Source organism: Erpetoichthys calabaricus, chromosome 11 (assembly GCF_900747795.2).
Source record: "Erpetoichthys calabaricus chromosome 11, fErpCal1.3, whole genome shotgun sequence".
NCBI lineage: Eukaryota > Metazoa > Chordata > Cladistia > Polypteriformes > Polypteridae > Erpetoichthys > Erpetoichthys calabaricus.
Window position 1 is genome coordinate 107124369 of NC_041404.2, and position 24221 is coordinate 107148589.

Below are 24221 nucleotides of genomic sequence, written 5' to 3' on the forward strand. Positions count from 1 at the left end.
AGAACTCTGAAATTAATTGTTGTAATCAAGACATTCTTCACAAAAAGGATCTTCATCTTAATTATCAAACCCCCACATCACCACCACCACCTCTTTTCTGGTAGAGATAGATAACCAAGAGCCCTGGAGACATGCCTTCATTGCTCCTTGCTGTAAATATCTGCAGGTTCAGCCAGGAGAAGATGGTAGAACAAGCAAAATCTCCCCCCAAGCATGCTTCTGTGCCCCAGGTCATCCAGCCAACTGTGATCTACAGCCAAGTACAGAAAAACCCTGAGAAAAAAAAGTCTACCCCAAGCTCTATGGGCCCTGTTGGGTCTCCTGCAGAGAAAGGTGAGTCCATGGGGTGAAATTAATAACTGTAAGCCAGAAGGGGCTTTAATTTGCAGGAGCCTCACACTCCACTTTCATTACTGCCTACCTGAAAAATTCATAGGTATTGTGTAAAAGGTCAGCCTGTGGTTTGATTCTGTATTACTGTTTACACCTAATTTTGTCACATTCGCCGTTGTTTAATGTTAGATATCAACACACTGAAATCATGCTTTAGAAGGACAAAGTGAAATTATAGTCCACTTTTTTCAATCTTGTCATAAAAGTCAAGTCCATTTCTCAAGTTAGCATAAAGCACACACAGAACCAGTGAACTCCTCAAGAAAAAAGTATGACAAATGAAATAGTAAGCTCATGTTAATCATTGCTACTACACAATTATGTACTTCTGATAGTCATTCTACCAGAAATCATTTAGTTTGAAGAGCTGATGTAAGAAAAGCCATAGACACTGACAGCCTCATTGATTTTATTAAATGAAGAAGGACATACTGTATGCATCTGTCTATGTCAGGTTGTCAACCTTTAAAGCGTTAACATATTGGTTGATGCAGTTCACTTTGTGGTTTTAGTGATTTTTGCCTAGTGGCCATTCAGTACAGAAAAGTGTCTGACTTTTGATCATTTCTTTCTCTTTTATTTTGTTTCAGTGAATGGTGTTGTTCCTGCCCAGAAAGACTTATCAATAATCCGATCAGAGAGGGATGTGGTGAGTGCTGGGAAACAGAGGCTTTCTTTTATTTTTTTTAAAACATCTCCACATCAAGCAGGGATTCAGTCCTCATGGAAGACTCAAGAAACTAAGAAAGAAGTTTTGCTGGGGAACCCCCATCACTGTGCTATAGATCATCTCAGTCGGTCTGTATTCCTCACCTCTCTTGTGTTCTTCCAATAGGAAATCCTCAATCACATTTTTGATGACATTGAACTCTTCATGGCAAAGCTGAAGAAATCAAAAGAAGCATTGCAAGTTCTTGACCAGCGTAAAAAATCCAGGAAATCTAAGAGAAAGGAAGCTGGAGGTGAGTGAGTGATTCTTGATGAGCTGCTCTAGAAGGAGCCTGAGTGAAGATTAGACCAGTTCTACTCAAAGGAGGTGAACTTCACTCTGGATGCATAGGTTCATTGCATGCTTTTTCCCCCTTCTCTACAGAGGGATTACTGACAGTGAGAGCACGTCCCCCAAATGAAGAAGAGTTCTTCAGCACATTTCAGAAGTTCAAATATGCATTTAGTTTGCTGGTGAGTCTCTGACTGTTCTTTCTGACATGCTGAACAAATTACAGAATATGCCTTGTTGGTATTCTACTTGATTTATATATTTTTTAATTTTGGTTTGTGTAGAAAATGTTACAGTTTTTCTATCATTCATCTGTTGACCTGCTCTCAATGAAAAACATGTTAGTTTTCATATAGATTCAGACATTTCAGTTAAAATATCTTGATGTGAAATGTGTTCCTTTCAAGCTGCACAGCTTTGTAATCACACTGTGGTTATGAAATGTGCATGCTATGGGTATAAATCCCCAGTGGATTTCTAGTTGTCATAAACCCATGTCCATATTCACTCAGTTTTACATGTAGCAGTTGTTGCATTTCATCAGGTTGTAGGCCTTTTTGTATCATTAGTATGCATTATTAGATGTGTATGCTGCCTGGCTTGTGGAGTGGATGTGTAATCAGGATTGATAAACCCATTGTCAGCATAGATTACGTACAAAGTTTATTTTGACTTTGTGTATTGCAAAATTGCATATCTTTAATACTTTGAAAACAAAGTAAACATTTGTGTAGGTGTAGCAAAATTAATTCAATCAAAACTATTGTAACATAATTTGAAATAAATTGAAATCTACTGATTTTTTTTTAAATCAATAATTCTGTATATACAGTATATACTTTTAGGCCTGAAGCCTGGCACGTGCCACAAGCAGATAACCTTTATAACAATTTTTTTTTTAAAGATATTCACAGGTCAAATTTGTCTTGCAGGCAAGAGTGAAGACAAATATTATCAACCCAAATTCTCAGGAACTTATCCATTTCTTGTTTCAACCATTAGAAACAGTAAGTTATCACTTTCTTCCCTAGTAAATGTGTTTTTAACCAAATAGTAACCAATTTTAATTTTAAAACGATAAAACTCTCAATTTTGTATTTGCCAAAATACCCACAAGGGCACTGGAACATGGTATGTTCTACCTGTTGCCTTTTTGGGCTTTCTTCCCAAAAACATAGAAGTTAGGTTGATTAAAATGTATGCATTTACTCAGTATGAGTAAAGGGTTGGTTGAGTGAGTAAGTGTGGATTTGCAAGAGTGTGTGTCCTACTAATGACTGACCTAACCTCTGTTGCTTCCGGGATAATCTCTTGCTCCTCTGGTACCCTGAGCTGAATTAAGTGGGTTTGGTAATGAATGGATGAATCTACAATTTGGGAGATGCTTTCCTATAAATCGTGAATAATAATCCCAAGAGATAGTAGAACGAACTCCCCCGGACAGTAACCTTATAAAAACCTTCAGAATAATTGCTTCTAACATCTCTGCTTCATTTGGGAAGGGGCTTGTTAAATGTAACCAGTGAAGAATGTGCTTGTGTTCCCTTCAGAATGGTTGGAAGAGGTGGTCTAAAATGTGTATCATTTTTGATAACATATCATCAATTTTATAAAGAATCCTGTTTTATTTTTATATAAGTAAAGGGTGATGGTGTACAGAGACTTGACTCGTCCCTCTAAATATTTGAAGGAACAGCCTAGGATTAATTTTTGAAAAGCCGTGCTGCACTTAAAAAAAAAAAAAAAGAGTTGGATAATGTCCCTTTAATGTCAAGATTAACACTTGAAGACCAAGTTTGGTTGAGATATGTACTGTACATACATCATTTTCATTTTTTAAGGAAAGACCTGAGCGCATATCACCTTTTAGGAAGAGCAAATTTATAATGAGTGCTTTATAACTTTCTCAAAATGTATTTTAGATAATAAACCACTCTGGTGGTCCTTCCATGGCAAGCAGTGTTGTAAACCCCCTATTGACAAATGATGCCATTAACCTCATGCAAGACACGCTTAACCCAAAGGAAATGAACCTGTGGAAATCATTAGGGGACTACTGGACCAAACCCAGGTATGCTAGCAGAGCCACTGTGAAAATCCAGAGTTTAAAAATATTTCCCTGTTCATTGTGTCCATTGTGTTTCTGAAGGTCAGAATTCCCAAAGAATTCTAGTATTTCAGCCTATTTACCAAAATTCACAAGTGGCTGGGAGCCATTGCAGTTAGATCCAGATGGTCATCCCTGGGAAGACTCAGTAGAGCTGCAGCATAAACATGAAGAACTGCGTTTGCAGGTTTGGAGATATTCACTCTCTTGTACTGTGATTTTTCTCTTCTATACTTAAGCTTCTTTCCTTTTTGCATGCAATCTCTCTTCCTATCTCTATCATATATATACTTTCTAATGTTTCTCTTTGTTACATTTTCCATACAAAAAGTCTTGTTGATAGTACATTTTACAGTTTTTTTTTGTATTTAGGATACAAGTGTATGTTGTGTAAAAGTGCCCACTTGGGTAGTAAGAAACTTGGCACAAGTTAAAGTCCATTACACATCACAATGCTGGTTAACCCCATTAGACCTCATAGAAATTAGTCCAGTAATGTTTTACTTTTCAAACACCAAGGCTTTTGTTTAGAGCTTATCTGTGAGTAAAGTAAGTTAGTGGAAGTACATGGAGAAAAGGCTTAGCAATAATGCATCAACAGCATTCTCATTTTAAAATTTGGTATGAACATATTTATGTCTACTTTGTAAAATATGGTGGAGTAGCTCTGTGAAAAGTGCTTCAGTCAGTCATAAATTTATTTCACTGTTAATCCTGTTGTTATTGTGTGCTCATTCTCACAATTGCAATGACTTTGGTTTCTAACCAGTAATACTGTTTTCTTTTACTGTTTATAAAATTGCAAATGTAAACTTTTTATTGGATGTGAATGCATGATATTCATTTGAAAGTTTTTGATATTTCAAAATAACTCCTCTCCATTATGGAAGAGATATAAACTACAACCTTGTACAATTTAAATTTTACTCCTTTTCAAAATACATTTCCATAACTCTCTTGAAACTGAAACCACAGTAAAGAACAACTAGTATAAAGATATAATTCTGCCTGTAGACAATTATAAAATGTATTCCCACCAGAACAGCTGCTATACATTTTTTTGACCTAGGCATATACACACAACTTTCTAAGAATTTTTATAGTACATTCCAAATTACAAAACTTAAAAAGATTCAGGACAAATTAGTTTAAAAATTTGGTTATTAGTTTAAGGAAAACGTATACTGTATATATTGCACTCAAACACAATTGCATCTTTTTCTCTTAAGTACATAATGATATAAATAAACATTAAACATTTGTATGCTTTAAGTTACTGGTAGAAGAAATGTTATATACTGCAGTGATAATGCCGTCTGTGTACTGAATTGAGAGACGTAAAATAAAAGCCTCATGAACCAGTAATGCTATGTGTATGACTTAATGATAATAAACTTTCTGTGTGATAAATATCAAACCAGCTACTCCCAATACCATGCTGTTAGAAATGCGTAGCCCATGTTCTAAAGCGATTTTAAGTAATTGCATATCAATCTGATAATTGTGCATCACAATATTTATGAATCTGACTGTTCATTTTTCTGCACCTCCTTTTTTACTAGTCCTAAGGAGCGGGAGCTTACCTAGGTAGGTACACAGCAAGCAAGACCCAGTTTTTCATGATTTGCCAGTCTGTCTCTGAATAAAGACTTAAAACTGGCTCTATATGAGTGTGACAGCATGTCTTTACACTGTGGAAAGAAACCCACCAAAACATTGACAGAACTTATAAAATTCCACATCAGTGGTGTCATTTGATGGAATCAGGGGGCTTCAGGGGCTTTAGCCTCTGATCTCCAGCGTCCAGCGATGATCTTCGAGAGGGGACTAAGCCCCTAATAAGTGCTAAAGCTGTTAACGATCCTGCTCCATACAGAAGGCACTGCTGCCAAAATTTTAAATGAAGTCCAAATTACATGAGACATTTAAACTCCATGCTGTGCCACATTCTACTCTGTAAAATACTTTGATATCCCAGTTAAAAGTACAAATCAGTAGCACATTATTAGAACTATCTGTAACCATATTACTGTGAAAGTGTCAATTATGGTGTACGGGAACATTCTCACAATTCCTGCCCTCTTTGCATAGAGATCTCACCATTTGCAGTATAGTGGATGTGAGAATTGTACCATTTACTTTATGGTTAATTTATACTATACCCCCTTTTTTATTTTTTTAAACTCAGCAATCTATGGACCAGGCTGCACAGCCACCAATCACAAATGGGTAAGTCTGACTTTGCTGTGATCAGCAAATCTTCTCTTTAGAAACAAATTTTAAAGATATTAGTCTTCCCATATAGCTTTTATGTTTACAGTGTTTTTGTTTCCTGTAACACTGTTTGATGTGCTTTTTTTGTACATTTTGCTTTTTTCAACATTTGGGTCTATGTTTTATCACATATTTAAAGCATTAAAATAATTTAGCTTATATGTTAAGGTACAGCTGTAGATGTTAATGTGAGGAGGTTTTCACCCAGGGAGAGTCCTTGAGTGGAGAATTGCTGCTTTGAAACTAATGTAATAATGACAACTATTTTTATTTCACATCTTTTGAACCCTTGTTTTTCAAAGGATATTTAGGGAATAATGTTATATACAGTTACAATTTTTTTTGTACTTCACATTGTAGACTTTTTTTTAAAGTGGGATGGGATGGATGTGCACTCCATTCAGAAGTATTGAAACTGCTTCAATTTTTTCACATTTTGTTTTGTTGCAGCCTTATGCTAAAATCGTTGAAAATATTTTTTTCTTCTCCCCACATCAACCAACACTTTATACCCAAGAATTGCAAAGCAAAAACAGGATTTTTAGAAATTTTTGCAAATTTATAAACAACAAAAAGCTGAAATATCCTTTGGCATCGATTACAGCCTAGAGACTTCTTGGATGTGATGCAACAAGCTTTGCACACCAGGATTTGGGGATTTTCTTCCATAAGTCTCTGCAGATGCCCTCAAGCTCAGTCAGATTTAATAGAGACCATCAATGGACAGCTATTTACAGATCTCTACAGTTTATTTCAAATTCAGGCCCAGGCTTGGCCTTTCACAAATGTCATTCCTAAGCCACTCCTGTGTTGTCTTCGCTCTGTGATTAGGATCATTGTTCTGTTAGAAGGTGAACCTTTGGCCCAGTCTGATGTCCAGAAAATTTTGGAGTAGGTTTTCATTAAGGATATCTCAATACTTTACTCAGTTCAGCTTTTAATCAACCTTTGTCTAGTTTCCTAAATCTTGTGGCTGATAAACAACTCGATGGCAGGTTGCTGCCACCACCATACTTCAACATTGGAATAGTATAGTGCAGGTATTGAGTGATGCCTGGTTTACTCGAGACGTGATGCTTAGAACTGAGGCCAAATAGTTCAATTTTGGTTTCATTAGAGCAGAGAATTTTGTTTCTCACAGTTTGAAAGCCCTTTGGGTGCCTTTTTGCAAACTTGAACCAGTCTTTCATGTGGCTTTTACTGAGGACGGGCTTCTTTATGGCCAGCATGGTATAAAGCCCAGGTCAGTGGAGTATTACAGTGATGGGAGAAACTTGCAGAAGGACAGCATCTCATCACGTGTTTTTTTTTTTTGTTTTTTTTTTTTTTCAGCTAGAGTAACTATCAAGTTCTTGGTCACCACACTTACCAGGGCCTTTCTCCCTTGATTGCTAAGTGTGGCCAGGCAGCTAACTCTAAGAAGAGACTTGGTAGTTTAAAAATTATGAAGACCACTGTTCTCTTTAGAACCTTCAATGCAGCTGAAATTGTTTGTAGCCTTCCACAGATCTGTGCTTCGATACAATCCTGTCGCTAAACTGAGCAGGCAATTCCACTGACTTTATAGTTTGTTTTTTGTTCAACTGTGGGACCTTCTACAGACAGATGTGAGCCTTTCTTAATCATGTCCAACCAATTGAACTCTCCACAATTGGACTCCAAAAAAAGTATAGAATCATGTCTGTTTGTAGAATGGGATGTGCCTGAGCCAGATTTCAATTGTCATATCAGAGGGTCTGAATACTTTGTATCAATGTGATATTTCAGTTTTTTATTTTTAAGAAATTGGCAAAAAGTTTAACATCCTGTTTTTACTTTGTAACTCTGGGTTATTGAGTGTTGCTTGATATGAGATAAAATAAATTTACAAAATTTTAGCATAAGGCTGCAGCTTAGCAAAATATGAAAAAGAGAAGGGGTCTAAATGTTTAACAAAGGCACAGTATTTCATTTTTCCACATGTCCTGCCTGATATTGTCTATAACCTTAATTATTCATGGAAGGTTTAGAACTCATTCTGTTGCTTACTTTTGTAGACTTCAGGAGATACCCGAAAAGCAAGTGTTCTGCACCTATGACTTTGTGGCCCGGAATAGCAATGAACTGTCTGTGTTACAGGGTGAGCATCTTCAGGTGAGTCTGTGACTGTAGGATCAATTTTTAAAGTTACCTACAGTACTGTCAAGTGGAACTTACTTGTCAGCACTGCTAAAGCTGATGCAGTCAAATGGCTTGTTACATACATACAAGGGACAAATCAGTTTTGAGTCTGATCTATTAAAAGCAACACTGGTGAAATCAAACAATTTATATTTTTCAACATAATCTCTGTCAACACTAATACACTTGTATTGAAGAATATTGTAAAGCAAAACAGTGTAACACTGACTAGTTATGTGGGCCTTATGAGGCATGTGACCAGTATAGACTAAATCCTCAACATTATAAAATTTTATGCACATAATCATACATGGCAATGATTTGGACCTTGAGTTTCTTTGGTGTTGGAGGAAAATCTCTATGCTTAAATTGTCATTTGAAGTAATAGTTATATGAAACCTCATCTCTAGTCATGAAATGCTTCATAATTTTTTTTTTTAAACTTTCTCAGAAGCCAGTATGTTGCTTATGTTTTACTTTTCATGAGGAACTGACCTATAACTGATCTTAACAGCATCTATTATCCCATACACCATCACTCTTTGATTCTGTTCGTGGTAGCAACATTTTTTTGTTTTGCCAAAGTGAACAGCTGGTGAGACCTTGGGTTATGTTTGTAAGACATCCTGCTATAATGGAATTCTGCAGCCTTCTTATTGGTATTGACTGTGCCATATGAAGTAGACTGGACCTGGTACACATTGGTTAAGGGAGAATGTATCTTCAAAAGTTTATTGTTCTGTATTGTGTTACTCAATTTTGCATTTTTTTGGCATCCATGTAGACTTGAATCTAAAGCAAGAAACATACATTATAAGACACAAATGCTTAAAACTTGTAGATAACATATATTAGTACACCACAAGGGGGCTTCGCCCCCTGCTCGCTTCGCTCGCCTACCCCCAGCGTTTTGAACCCATGCCCATTGGGCAGGCACGTGTGAGGATGACGCACGTTTAATACTCCACTGGTAATACGGAGCCCCGTCCGTACCATTATGTGGTGCATAGTGGAGTACTGCAAACCCCGTAGTGTTTCCCGTTTCAGTTTGTGTTTGTGTTTGGCCCACTCGTTTAACCTGTTTATGACGTTTTACTTTGCTTTCCACTCTGTCTTTCATTTGAGACCTCGCTTTATTCTGTTTTTGTTATAATGACACCTGGTCCGTGGCGATTATATTTCCCCTTTTTCGAGTAATAATTTTCATTTGTTTGCGATACTGTGATGTTTATCATACTGTTAATAATGCATCACTGTAATGTGATTCACCTATGCCGTATAGTTTGGACGTGTGAGGATGACGTATGTTTAATACGGAGCGTTCGCCCGTGTCACTATGGGTCTCTCCACTGTTAATACGAAGCTCTTTCGGAACTATTATGCAGTGCATTGTGGAGCACTGCGGACTCTGTAGTGTTTCCAGTTTCACTTTGTATATCATTTAGTCAAGCTCTTTTCTTTTTGGAGGAGTCTCTGCCTGGTTTGCGTCATTTCAGACGCACGTTGTAGGCACTTGCGTTCATTAATTATACCCAGGCAGGCGCGTGTTTGTATCTCGGTCACTCGAGCTGTGTCGTGTTGAACCCGTGCCTGTTTTGCTTATGCAGTTTGAGACGCACGTGCGTAGTCTCTCCCGTTTCACTATGGGGGGGGGGTTTGTGTGGCGCCTGCGCACTACGTCTTTTGCGTCCACAGCCCATGTCCCTGCGTCCATATCCGGTTTACCATTCTCGTTTAGTAATATGGATAGCTAATCATTGGATAATTACAAACTCGGCTTCAACAATACCCTCTTCAGGTTCAGAATCAAATCCTTCTGATCATAACTATTTGCTAATACTTCAGCAAAGTGCATTACAAACTATTAAACAGTAAAATTAAATAAATAAGGACATGTACTTGAGTAAAGACTACAAAGCATCACCATATATCCAGAAATCTTACAATAAAACATAAAAATAATATGTCACAAAGGTGAAGAATATTGGGTTTATACTGTATTGGAATAGATAAGAAAGCACTTTATCTAAATGGATTTGATAACTTACTTTCAATGAGCCTAACAGACAGCAGAGATTAACAATTCTTTGTCAAGAAAAATGCAGCAATGTAAAAATAAAATTTGTTTAACATCTGTCAGGGTGGCATTGTGTTAGTCGTTCAAGGGACTGGGTTTGACTCATAGTCTTGTCAGAATGATTAAATCCCATCCTTGCACCCAGTGCTATTCAGATAGGCCCTGGCTCCCTGATTTGAAATATGCAGTTTCTGAAAATGAACAGATTTGGCACCCTTAAGTACCCTAGGTTCTTGTCTATAAGCCGGACTCGTGTATAAGCCGGAGACCAAAAATCATACGAATTTTTAAAATAAAATCTTATCATAGATAAGCTGGACTCATGGATAAGCCGAACGTACTTTAACCTATAACTAATAGAAGGGAGGGAGGTCAGTGGTCTCACTCGCTCGCACCCATTTAATTTCTTTAAGGGGGGAGAGAGTGTGAGATATTGGCGTCTCTCTCACTCCCCGCATGGTGCGGCCGGAGCGCGTTCTTTCTGCTCTGGGCGTCGCCGAGTCAACACGCGCACGTAGCGGTCATTTAAATTGTGATTTTATATGTAAGCATATTTAAATGTATATCGCGGATTTTTTGCTGGTTCGCGGATTTCTGCGGACAACAGGTCTTTTAATTTCTGGTACATGCTTCCTCAGTTGGTTTGCCCAGTTGATTTCATACAAGGGACGCTATTGGCAGATGGCTGAGAAGCTAGATTGCTTACTTTTCTCTCTCTCTTGCGCTGACTATCTGTGATCCTAACGTATGGGGATTGAGCAGGGGGGCTGTTCGCACACCTAGACGATACGGACGCTCGTCTAAAAATGCTGAAAGATTATCTTCACGTTGCTATCTTTTGTAAAGCTGATTCCTGAAACGACATGCTGCACAGTGCTTCGCATACTTAAAAGCTCGAAGGGCACGTATTGATTTTTGACTGAAAAACAAACTCTGTCTCTCTCTCTCTCTCTCTCTCTCTGTCTCTCTCTCTCTCTCCCTGCTCCTGACGGAGGGGGTGTGAGCTGCCGCCTTCAACAGCTTTGTGCTGCGGTGCTTCGCATACCTAAAAGCCAAGCAGCACCATTGATTTGTTTGCTAGAGATTGTTTTCTCTATCTACTAGGGGGCTCCGCCCCCTGCTCGCTTCGCTCACCAACCCCTGGTGTTGGGAATGACAAAGAGCGCGATGTATGAATGAGATATAGAATAGTGTGACGGTGTAGATGATGCAAATAGAAAGCAAACAATAAAGTGTGTGGCACAGTGTAAAGGTTTATTTGAAAATTTCTTTGTACACGCCGTTTAAGTGTAAAAGGTAATTTCAGGTCAGAACTTGTAAGGTCAATGAAGATGGTTATTGTTGTGATCAGAGTCAAGTTTGTCAGAGCTTAGAAAGAGTTGTGTCTCTCCAGGAAGTAATGGAATGACTTGGGTATTTATGTTTTGCACATTAATATTTTTTGGACCTAATATAGTGCGTTGTGTTAAAAGAGGCATTTGGTCTAATGAGATTGCTGTTCCAAATCTCTCTGTAACTAAGTTGTCGCAGATAAAGGCTTGAGGAATTGTAATAATATGTGGCTGAAGTCCATCTGTATTGGTGAGTGTACCATCTCTCAGTTGTAATAAGCAATTGTTATGATTTGGTTCTGGACATCGTATCTTTTTTACTAACTGTATCTTTTGAAAGCAATGCCAATTGTCTGCGTATTTTAAGGTGCACTGAACAATAGCTGAGTGCAAGGCATCTGGAAGAATAGCTAAGCACTGTCTAAAATCTCCTCCTCATAAAAGTACCTTTCATCCAAATCGAATATTATTATTCATAAACGTTTGTAGAAGTTTATGAATGGTGTTGAGTAAGTGACTTCATGCCATTGTACATTCATCAATAATTAACATTTTTTTCAAGACGGATGTCACGTGCAGTGCCACCGTTAATGTTCATAGTGGATACCGATTTGTAGGATCTAATGCAGTTGATAAAGATTTCACTTTCAGGTACATCGTTAGTTAGAAGCTTCTGTAGATATTCAGGATATGAATGTAAAGGAGGCAGTCTAATTTGACCCTTTTGACAACAACGTGTAAATGTCTTACTTGTATTGCCAGTTGTTTCTTCAGGGAAGTGAACTGAATGACAATGATTGCAAATGACATTCATTAATCCGAATGAATTTTCCTGGTGTATATTTTGCTTGTGCCGTTTGAGAGGCGCATTGTTGCATGTGTAGTATTTGGGACGTGTTGTTTTGGAGCTGTAATCGATTTGCCTGTGCTGTGTGAAAAGCCTGTTGTAGCCTTCCTTGCCGTTAACGTATGTCTGAGATGGGAGGTGTTTCGTTTTGAATCCGTGACTGTTGCGATGCAGCACTTTGATTGATAGATTGCGTCATGTGGATCTAGGATGTAGATTTGTGCATATTTGCGTTGTTGATTTGTTTCAGGGTGCACTGTTCCAATGCGATTCAGTATTTGTGCACATATGCGAAAGCAGTATGGGCCATTGCCTTTTGGTGGCCTGATTTTTACTCCGTTAGATGCAAAAGCAAATGAACTATTGTAGGATCTAATGCAGTTCATAAAGTTTTTACTTTTAGGTACATCGTTAGTTAGAAGCTGTAGTTGAGCTTTGCGTTTTTGGAGTCGAGACATTTTTTCTTTTAGAAATATGGATAAGTAATAAGGAGTATTGCACTCACTGTTAATATGGAGCCTTTTCTGCGGTTGAACGGTTAATAGTGCCTTATTGTAATGAGATCCACCTATGCTGCATAGCCGTCTATTTTGTTGTTTCTTTCGTGTTCGTGTGTTTGTTCCTGTTATCCTTTCCTTTTCGTTTTGTACCCGTGACCGTGTATTCAAGACTTGTTTCTTTCTCAGCATGCGAAATATGGATAAGTAATAAGGAGGATCGCAGTCACTGTTAATATGTTTCCTTTTCTGCAGTTGAACGGTTAATAGTGCTTTATTGTAAGGAGATCCACCTATGCTGACACCTATGCTGTCTAGTGTGAAGGTGTTGACGTTCACTTTAGAATATGTGGCTTTTGGTGTCACTTCTTATGGATGTATGTGTGTGTGTTGGGGGGGGGGGGGGGTGAGGATTGTTGTTGCGCGGGGGGTGAGGATTGTTGTTGCGCGAGCGTCTTCTTTCTTTTTGTGTTCCTGTGTCTTGTTGAATCCCCCTCTTTGTGTGTGTCCCGTCCGTTGCTTGTAGGGTCTGTGGGGTGGTTTTGTTGTGTTCTTTTTTTTGTGTTCCATGGGCTTGTTGAATCCCCCTCTTGGTGTGTGTCCTGTCCGGTGCCTGTAGGGAGGGGGGGGGGGGGGGGTTTGCCTTGCTGTTGTGCGCGAGCCTCTTTTTTTTTTTTGGGTCTAGTTTCGTGTGCAATGTGTTTCGTGCTTTGCCTGCATTTGACTACTTTTTTATGTGCCTTTTCCTTTTTTCGGTGCTCCTTGCGCGTCATTTCTCCTTTTTTGTCTTTTTTCTGTGCTCACTCCTTTTTTCTGTGGTCTTGTCCGTCTGTCGCGGCCCCTCATCCGCCTCTCGCGGCCTCTTTTGTCCCCCTCTTGCGGCTCCTCATCCGCCTCTCGCGGACTCTTTTTGCGCCTGCGCAGTACGTCCTTTTGCAGCTACGGCCCATGGCCGGATGTGCCTGCGTCCATCATCCGGTTTAGCATTCTCGGTTAGTAATATGGATGTGACATTCTGTGCTCCTGACACACACTCCTTTGAAGAGGAAGATATGTTTGCATTCTTTTAATTGTGAGACAGAACTGTCATCTCTGTCTTGTCATGGAGCACAGTTTAAACTTTTGAAAAGGAGACAAATGTTTGTTTGCAGTGTTTGAATAACGTTCCTGTCTCTCTACAACCTCCTGTGTTTCTGCGCAAATCTGTGACCCAAGCATGACAATATAAAAATAACCATATAAACATGGTTTCTACTTCGGATTTTCTTATTTCGCGGGTGCTCTGGAACGCAACCCCCGCGAAGGAGGAGGGATTACTGTATAAGCCGGACTTATGTATAAGCCGATATTCTATTTTTTCATTTTCACAACTTTTTTCCTTAGATAAGCCATAGACAAGAACGTAGGGTATTTCCAAATATAATTTCAATGCCCATGGTCTCAACACTCCTTAGAGTACTTGCCATCACTGCTTGGCCTGCAGCAGCAGCATCTTTAAAATTTTTTAAGAGCACATTTCCCAGTTCTATGTTTAGAGTGTAACTTACTGCATACACAAGCATGATATGAGTTGAAAACATAGGTAAAATACAAAATAGCATTCTGTTAAGCACATAATGTATATAAAATTGAATTGGTCACTATACAAAAAAACATACACATTTAGTGCTGCTGATGTTCTACTTTGGGACTGATGACCATCATATTTTCTTACAAAGATGACAGATAATGGTGAAATCAAGACACCAATGTCCAATAGCATACAACTTGAAACGTAGTTGTGCTGGGCTTCATTGCCTATCACAAAGTTACCTCAATTGCTGTTTGTTAGCAGCTGTTGATTTATGCAGATATACTTTAAGAAGATCCTTATACCCTTCATATATACTTTTACAGCATATCTGCCTGGTACAATTTTCCAGCAGGGCAATGCCTGATCAAGCATGGCTACCCTCTTCAGAAAATACCAAAGTGACACTGGCACTGTTAGGGCATACTGTATATGGGACATTCTGAAGCACAAAGTACAGTCTGTTCCATACAGTTTTCATTGACCATTGTTTCCTCGGAGAATCAGTTGTGCAGTGCTTTGTTGAATGTGTCACAGGACTGTATGTCACAATGTATGGTTGTTTGCATGACTGGCCATTCGGTTTCATAAAGTATACCCCAAATTTAACCAAATTCTGGAGCAATATATTATTTACCTGCTATGGTTTAGGGCCCATTTCTAACTCAGATTTCACAAGTTTTGGCTGTCATATAAACTGATTCACAGCTTCCAAATGTAAGTATACTTTTTTGTTACTATGTACAGAATATTATATGGCTGCCACATTGATGAAGTATAGCGTTCTACCACATGAAGCTCAAATGTCTTTCCTGTTTTCAAGTACGCTTCATCTTGATGTATTTCTTGTAACAAAGTTGAGATGCTTATTGGTGGCACAATATGTGTCAGTCTATATAACCTGCATCACATTCAATGCTGTTTTCAGCCTTTATTTGTTTGTTTTTTCTAATCATGTTAATTTATGTTTAAATATGTTTTAAAGGTAGTGCATACTGTGAGGCAACACTGCAGTGCAGCAAGTAACAGCACTGCCTCATAGTTCATGAGATCAATGCTCAGTTTCTGGCCAAGACACTCTCTATGTGGAGATAGCATGTTCTTCTTATGTTGATGTATTTGTATTTCCTCCCACATCCCAAAGATGAAAATATTAGGTTAACTGGCCCAACAAAGGCATTATATTTGACTGTGCCCTGCAAAGGCATTCTGTGTGGAAGTTGCTTTCTACTTTGCATATAGTGCTGCCAGTCCCCACACGACATTGGATTAAAATGATTCAGAAAATGAATTATAAGATGGAATTTGTCCATGGAATGGTGATCTCCCACGAGGAGAAATTTTCCAAAGGTATTTTTTAAATTTGAAAAGTTGACGTTTTTCCGATTTAAACCAATGTCTTAATAGGATCATCTTAAAGTTTCCAAGGATCATGTACAGTATGTCTTTAATTTTTAAATGCTTTCTCTCATAGGTGCTCGATGATTCCAAACGATGGTGGAAGTGCCAGAACCGCTATGGCCAAATCGGTTATGTTCCTTTCAACATTCTTGAAGTTGTGCCTCCTGGGCAACTTAAAAATCGCACAAATGTGGAGAGGGATGACCCAGTAGCAGGTCTGAAGGTAAGTAAGCCTTTCTATCAGTATGCACTTAAGGAAACAGTGAGAAACACATACTAAATCATCGCTGATGTATTTTTTTTGTTTCGTTTTAATGTAGAAAACGCCACCACCAACTCCACCAAAAAAGTCACATCGTCCCCACAGTAGCTCACAGGGTAGCTGGGACTCCACAGATGGCCTACCACTTGATCAAAAGGACAAAGGTAAGCTATTGTAGACCATTACCACACTGTATCTAAAGTATTTCCTGTAAGGAAACTCTAAATATCTGTTGTCATCTTGTCCATCTTATTTTTAAGTTGTTATCTAAACTTGCCTCCAATGCTGAGGGTTACTGGTAAATTATCTCATCATATACCAAACGGCTTTAACAAGCAGAAGAAAACCCATGATGTTCATATTGGAAAAGACTGGAGAGGCGATAATCCTGAAAAGCAGGGACACCAAGAATTGGATGTTTTGCTTTCCAACATATGGTCATTATAGAAACATATCATTGAATCAGATTAAAGCTAAAGATCAAATGTGTAACAGAAATGTAAAGAAATTAATACTTGATTCTGAATAATACAGCCTTAATTTTAAGCAGAAGGGAGTTTCGATAAACATTGTTTATTCAGTGAGTTCAACAATTTTCACAAGCAGTATTTATTATATTCTGATGATTCATTTTCAAATCTGCAGATTTGAATTAGGCATGTTTTAAAAACACCTAGCCCCTCATATTCTTTATAGGCATGACAGTTTTTGTGGTTAGTCATTGTCACTTTGCCACACTGGGTTTCCAGACTCTTTGTATATCAAGGTTTGTTTATGTTGTAGACCGACAGTCCCAGATCGCAGTAATGAATGATGAGCTGCTGCAACAATTTTCTAAGCGAAACACTGTTCACACAAAACAACTTCATATCCCCAAGTCGTTGGACACGAATGTGCCGCTAAACTACGAGTCAAACCCATCTGATGTCAAGAACTGGCTGCATGCCAAGGGCTTTAGTGAAATGTGAGTAGAGCCTTTCAGTCTCTGGGCAAAACTGATTGAAGGGCACATAAAGCAGCTGATGTGTGTTCTGGCTTTTTAGAACGGTCAACTCGCTGGGAATTCTGACAGGAGCACAGATATTTTCTCTCAACAAAAATGAACTACGCACTGTTTGTCCAGAGGAGGGCGCCAGAGTTTATAGCCAGATCATGGTGCAGAAGAGACTGCTTGAGGTAAGAATCTTCCAGCAGAAACAGTGGATTCCAAAATTAAAGCAAGGCAGGTTGGCATTGTTAGTGATAATTAGATAGATAGATAGTAGTGACTGCAAAACTGTCAATAGAAATAGTCACTCAAAATGATGTTTTTAGTTTTAGGTAATTTCACTTTATTTCTAATTGCTGGTTTTTTCCCTTTGGGGCCTCTGCTTTCCTGCCTGTCCATCCATCCATTCATGTTCTGACTCATTTAATTGAGTTGTGAGTCATGAGGGGCCAAAGCTTATCTTGGCCACAGTTGATTAAGGGGAACAACTGAATGGAGTACCAAAATACTCACTCACATACAGTAACCACCCTCGTACTGGGAAACTTTACACTTTCCAGTTAATCTTGCAAATTCAATACCAATTGAAAAACCCACATAGATAATGCAGAAAACATGCAGACTCCACATAGATAGTTTATCAGCGAGGAAGTTGAGCCCAGTCTCCAGTTGTGATGCAGTAGCACTAAGCACAGTATCCTATCACTTTTGCTGCCCCATCCTGCCTCTTACTGTGATAAAATCTACAGAGTTTTGCAGTTTGATGCAGAGTGCTGACTGTGGTCATTTATGTCTGTCTTTAGTAATTCCCATTGTTTCTACTTAAAAATGACTTCAGTGTAACGGACAAGCAATTCAAGGTAAATATTCCCATCCCAGCACAGAAATAAACATGTCAACATGAACCAATATTATACAAAAGAAATGCTCATATATTCACCTTATTAGGAAAGAGCAAAAAGGTAAGAAATAATATAACACGATTCATAATAGTATCTAAAAAGGCACATGTTTTCAGTATAACCTTCAGCTGGCCTATCCAACTGCACTTGAAAAATTTTATATAATAAAATCAACAAGCATGTTCCAAGTAACAAAACATGTAACAAATTACCAGGAGCAGATAACATTTATCCTGAAGTGTTTAAGGAGGTTAGGGAGCACATGTTTAAATACTTGACACAGATTTTTAAAGGTCACTGCATACTGAGAAATTCCAAAGGACTGGAAAAAAGCAAATATTTTCCCCTTATATAAAGAGAATGATCAGGCAGGTCCATGTAACTATAGGAAAGTAAACTTAACATGCATTACAGGTTAATTAGTAGAAGGAGAGGATGGAGCAACAAATGCCACGAACAAGAGTCAGCATGGGTTTAGATGAGGGAGGTCCTGTTTCACTAATATGCTGGAATTCTATGATGATGTAAAAGAAGGATATGATTGGAGTGGTGCATATGATATCAGTTTGATTTTCAGAGAGCTTTTGATAACGTTCAACCTGAGAGTTTAGGCATAAAACATAAGTGGGAGTTTAAGGTATAGTGTAGTGCCTAAAATACAAGTGGTATCCTTCAAGGACCATTGATGTACCTGCTGCTATTTTGTAATATCCAATAATTATCTAGACAGAAATATAAACAACAAGCTGGTTAAGTTTGCAGATGGTACCACTTTAGGTGGATTGGATCATTTTTATTGTTAGATCATTACAGAGAGTCTTGGACAGCATATAGGTTTTGGTCAGTTTTGTTGCAGATGAAATTTAATTCAAGTGTAAAGTGCTACATGTAAGAAGTTAAAATGTGTCTATCGAATAAGCAAGGGAAGGTCAGAAACTTGAAAGAAGTCTTTCTGAGAAGGACATGGAAGTGATCATGGACTCATCACTATCAACTTGCAGACAGTGTTCAGAAGCCATTAAGGCGGCTACCAGAATGTTAGGTTATATAGCACGATGTGTGGAGTACACGTCCCAGGAGGTTCTGCTCAAAAGCTTTGTAATTCACTGGTGAGGTTTCATCTGGAGTACTGTGTGCAGTTTCAGTAAAAGACATAGCAGTGCTAGAAAAAGTGGAGTGAAGAGCATCTAGGTTGATTCTGTGACTGCAGGGGATGAGTAATGAGGAAAGAATGAAAAAGTGAACTTTTTCAGTTTAAACAGAGATTAAGAGGTGACATGATTAAAATGTTTAAAATTATGAAAGGAATTAGTACTTTAAAATGTGTTCAACAAGAGTACTGGGACACAGGTGGAAATGTGTTAAAGGTAAATTTTACCCAAATTGTAGACTCATGGAATAAGTTACCAAGTAGTATGGTGGAGAGTAGGACTGAACTCTAGGGACATTGAGAATCCAACTTGATGTTGTTTTGGAGGTATTAGGTGGATAGACCTGGCAGGCCTGTTGGGTTGAATAGTCTGTTCTCATCAAAAGTCCTTCTAATATTCTGTTCAGCTGGCCTCTGATTTATGCTCAGTCAGAGCAGGACAAAGCAAACCGCACAAATGCTGACATTTCAAAGGAGATGTGTTCAAAGTTTCATTTGTTGCAGCCGTACATTTGGAATGTAAGTAAGGAAATAATGATGTTCTTGTTTTCTTTTACACAGGATCAAAAGCTGGCAACAGAACTTGAAACTGTAATGAATAAACAGAAGAAAAAAGTAGATGAGATGACACAAAGCGGAATTCTCTAAAGTCTAAGTAAAGGGGACTCTGCTGTTTGTATATTTATCTCTATTTATATATATATATATCTGGAGAAAGAACCAACAAAAAAGCAACGCTATAGGATATCTCATCTGAAATCATTATTTTGATATAATCCCTGCATGATGCTTTGGGATGTTTAATCAGATCTTTTAGTAAATGCATTTGAATCCTGTTGCTGGGAAACTTTAGCTGACTTTAAAATCCATTCTTGTTGGGACTTTTAAAGTTTTAAGATACTTAGATTTCTTGACGGATATCTTTTTATTAGTTCTTTTCTCCAGGTTTTGCACAAGTATTTTCCTCCACTGTTTATATAAACCCAGCTGTTGCTGATATTGCCCAACTATTCCAGTTGAATTGACCAGTAAAGTGCATTATGGGAGACAGCAAGGAGCTTGTTCCCAGTATATTAATAAATGTATATAAACCCAAGTGAAACAACATTCTCATTTCAAATTGTATGGTTCCCTCCTTCATGTGTTGCAACATTTTATTTAAATTTCTGCGTTTCAGTTTCATGGTTCAGGTAATAGATGGCCGAGTTCACTGATCAACTTGCATACTGGTGGAATTCAGTACCTTTTATAAAAGTGCTAATAAATCTTAGAGTTTTGTAAACTGTCATTAAATTACCTCCTAACCTTCCAGAGAGGACCTATCCTGTTTGGCACAGTTGTGGTCCTAGAAAGCTTCCTTAGGCTGTTGTTTAATTTCATCCAACCTTGTCAGGCTTACACTTGTGTCCGTAAGGTACAGTTGTAACGCCTTCCTAATTGAGCTGCTGCTTTTACAGTATATGACGGTTGGGTCTGCCGCAGGCTGGCTGGAGCATTTAACTCGCCTGTCACTCTGTCTCATTGCTCCATCACTTGTTTTCTCCTTCTTTCCTTGTGGCTCACAATTTCATCTGAAGGAAATCTGAAGAAAAACAAATTTCACGAGCCAGAATTATGAAGGTTTCTGCTATGCAGGTCTTTTGGGAAGACTGAGCAGAAAATGTGTATAGGACTTCAAGTGCGTTGTCTTTGTGCAGCTTGTGCAGTGGCCAGCCTTAAATATCTGAACTCGGCCTGAAAGTGTCTGAGTAGACAGCTTCTTGCATGTATCTGTATGTCTGAATTGTATCGCAGTATGTATTGCTAACTGACTGGCACAGACAGTAAGTAGTATGTATGTTCATCCATCATATACACAATGGTGGCATCAGACAGTACAACCATTAAACCAATGCTGGAGTGTTCATAATCATTTACATATCCTAGTAGCCGACAAAATGCCGAAGACTAAACTGGAAGAACCAACACTGATTAGCAGAGGCAGTTCACTAGAACTGGAACAATGAAGTACTGGTGCAAGTGTTACCTACAGGACGCTGTGGTCAAATAGCCAGGGAGGGCAGAAAAAGTAAAGAAAAAAACCCCAGCTGGTGAGATGATGGAGGACCACAGGGGTTCTAAGGGGAAAAAAAACAAGTATACTGTATGTGCACAAGTAGTTCCTGCTGTTTTTACACCAGAAGGTGCAATACAGTGGGTCTCCTCCACAATTGGAGTGTCCATATTAATTCCAACATCATAGGCTGCTGCAGAGAACTTTGATCAGATGGTGGTGACGCAAAAAAATGGCACCACAGAAAACTGAAAAAGAATTAACAAGAAAAGTAGAGATTCATAATGTTTAGATTTCAGGAGTGCCCTGCCTCTGCCCACTGCACCTTTTCGTAGTGCCTCTGCTTGGTTTCCAGCAGCCCAGCCATCTGCACTCACTGTAATAATGTTCAGAGATCACCCACCTTTAGGAGCTGGCATGCAGCTTGGCACAGAGACTAAAGCAATAAATGTGAAAATAGTTCAGTTCCTATCTGTGACTTTGACATTACTTGTGTTCCATTTGTTAAAAAGTATGAACATTTGTACTGATCTTGTAAGTTATCTTAAATAAAGGTGTCAGCCATCTACAGCCATACTTCAATATTTTTGAACCCTTCCAAGGTGGTCATTATTTTAGGTGATATATGCCATGTGAGATTTATATGTAAGTACAGTCTCCTAAATAAATACTTTCTACACATAAAAAATGGATTTTAGGGCATGGTTTATTAGACAAATCAAGAGATTTTCTTTAATGCAGACGTACAGTAAATGAACCCTTTTAAGTCAATAAGTTTCCCTTCAGCAGCAGTAACACAATCACCTCCTTTAACATTTTACATGCCTTCTATGGATATTGGCCTGCTGGTCACAAAAATCAACTTTAAATACTCCTAGCATGTACTGCTTTATTGTGATCACCTATTTTTCTGATTTCCTCTCATATTTTAAGTGTATCAATATGTTGCCGAAGAAGTAAGCTGTATTGTTCAAAAAGTAAGCTGTATTGTTTAGTCCAGACATGGCTTTGGGTTGTGAGCATGACCCACAATAATGGGGTCTTTTTATTGATTGGTCACTCTTAGGCCTGAAAGCCGTCTTGTTCCACAGTGGCAATGCCCACCCTTCAATACTCAGTGGCTATCAGAGGTGGGTAGAGTAGCCAAAAATTGTACTCAAGTAAGAGTAGCGTTACTTCAAAATAATATTACTCAAGTAGAAGTAAAAAGTAGTCATCCAAAAATTACTCGAGTAAAAAAGTATTTGGTGAAAAGACTACTCAAGTACTGAGTAACTGTTTGAACATAAATGATTTATTTTTTAGAAATGTTGTAATAAGACAGACGAAAATGTAAAATGTGCAAATTCTGCTATTTCCAAGTAATAAAATAAAAAATGAGTACAAATAAGTAACATCTTTACAAAATAAAGATGCACAAATAACACAAAGTTCCAAATCTCAGTTTTTCACAACAAAGCTTTTGAAGTCAATACCTACAGTAGGTCACATGTGTGTTTGAACCGTGCAGACTACTTACAGTGACAAGATATACTGACAGTAGAATACTGTATATTCACTTTGGGGTGTAATGGGTCCGCAGCTTCAAAAAAAAAAAAAAGGCCAGTTTCAAATCCATCGAGCTGTGTCACTCTCTGTAGGCGCAATTGCACAACCGCGGGGGGTTAATGAGGTAGCTGGAGCGAGTCACACCTGCACGTGTGGGTGCCATCATTCTCACTTGCTTCATTGGCTTTCTGCGGTGTGTGATTAAGGCCCACAGAGACGGGAGTGTATATATACGGGTCGGCACAAAAAAGGAAGGGGGAATCAAAGAAAAGAGTGTAGGGACTGGCATCGTCACACACTTGCCTTCCAAATAGCACAGCTGATAGAAAATAACATTAGAACAAGGCAGCTTGTGCACGTACAAGAAGTCTCATTTTACCATGACTGCCTGTGTCTGTGCATGTTTGGTTAAAACCTGCTTGTTCTTCACTCAGTGAAGTGATGGTTAAGCTTCAGCCACAGTTGGCTGTCAAAGTTCTTGCAGTGAGGCTGTGACCGTGCTCCGCATGACTAAAAGTCTCTCACAGGCTGCAGACACAGGAAGTTTGTGGGTGATCATGTGACTGCATGGCTACGTCTGATTGGTGAAACAGAGTCATGCAATTATTGTTGCTATGTCTGATTGGTGAAACAGTCATGCAGTAGAACCACTGGCAACTTCTATTGGCAAAAATATAGCGTATATAATGGAAAAAAAACGATTCGAGTTTTGCCCAATGTAGCAGAGTAAGAGTAGCGTTTCTTCTTCACAAATGTACTCAAGTAAAAGTAAAAAGTATGGTGCAGTAAAACTACACTTAGAAGTATATTTTTTTAAAAATGTTACTCAAGTAAATGTAACGGAGTAAATGTAACTCGTTACTACCCACCTCTGCATTGGCTATGCAGTACAAATAAAAGAAACGTATGGAAACATGAAACAACTCCATCTGGAACATCAGTGGTGAGCTAAAAGTGGTGGCACTGCTACTAGGAATGCAGCTCAGATATACCAAGTCCTGCTTCTACATTTGTGAATGGGCTGAAGAATCCCCATCACGTGGAAAGGAACTGGCCACTCCAGACTTCAGGCCAGAAAACCACTTGTCCACCTCACAGTGATTTTTTGCCTTCTCTTCATATAAAACTTAGACTGCTAAAAACTTCCTTAAAGAGAAAAAGTATGTGAAGAATTTCAATATTTGGAAAAAAGCTTTCCACATATAACTGATGCCAAGACTGTGAAAGGCATGGTTCGAAGATCTACTAGTGGGACTGGCGGAGGCTGCATGGAAGGCAACTCAACTTCTTCCAGTTGGTTGACACCATACTTCACGCATCCAAAACCACGAAGTGCAACATGTCATGCAAGAGGAGTTTTCTGCGATTGTAATGCACTGAGCCTGATTGATGAAAATGAGTCAATTGCGACCTCTCACCATCCTGATCTCTAAGGCAACAAATATAAGGTAAGACCAATATTACCACATAAAGCACCTCGATGTATGTTCCCCCTGTAAAAAGTTAGCAATTCTTCAGTATGTAGAAAACAAAGTTACAAGAGAAATTGGAAAACCCAAGTGAATATGTTATATGATCAACAAGAAACAAAGATAACAGTAATTACCTTTCTTAAGACCCAAAACAACCCCCAGTGCAAAAGAGCATATGGACACACCACC

General features: G+C 38.5%; 1 protein-coding gene across 2 annotated transcripts in view; it reads left to right on the top strand.

Annotated features, from left to right (window-relative positions):
• LOC114660789 (epidermal growth factor receptor kinase substrate 8-like protein 1) overlaps window positions 1-21578 on the top strand; it is a 60515-nt gene extending 38937 nt beyond the window's left edge. For both annotated transcript variants that reach the window (XM_051934142.1, XM_028813687.2), the window contains exons 8-21: window positions 167-333; window positions 984-1042; window positions 1229-1355; window positions 1487-1575; window positions 2326-2400; window positions 3316-3464; window positions 3543-3687; window positions 5689-5729; window positions 7811-7907; window positions 15731-15880; window positions 15978-16083; window positions 16703-16883; window positions 16963-17095; window positions 19521-21578. In XM_051934142.1, coding sequence (XP_051790102.1) covers window positions 167-333; window positions 984-1042; window positions 1229-1355; window positions 1487-1575; window positions 2326-2400; window positions 3316-3464; window positions 3543-3687; window positions 5689-5729; window positions 7811-7907; window positions 15731-15880; window positions 15978-16083; window positions 16703-16883; window positions 16963-17095; window positions 19521-19607 — 1606 coding nt within the window. In that variant the 3' untranslated portion in view covers window positions 19608-21578. The remainder of the gene's footprint in view (window positions 1-166; window positions 334-983; window positions 1043-1228; window positions 1356-1486; window positions 1576-2325; window positions 2401-3315; window positions 3465-3542; window positions 3688-5688; window positions 5730-7810; window positions 7908-15730; window positions 15881-15977; window positions 16084-16702; window positions 16884-16962; window positions 17096-19520) is intronic.
• Window positions 21579-24221: the final 2643 nt, after the last annotated feature.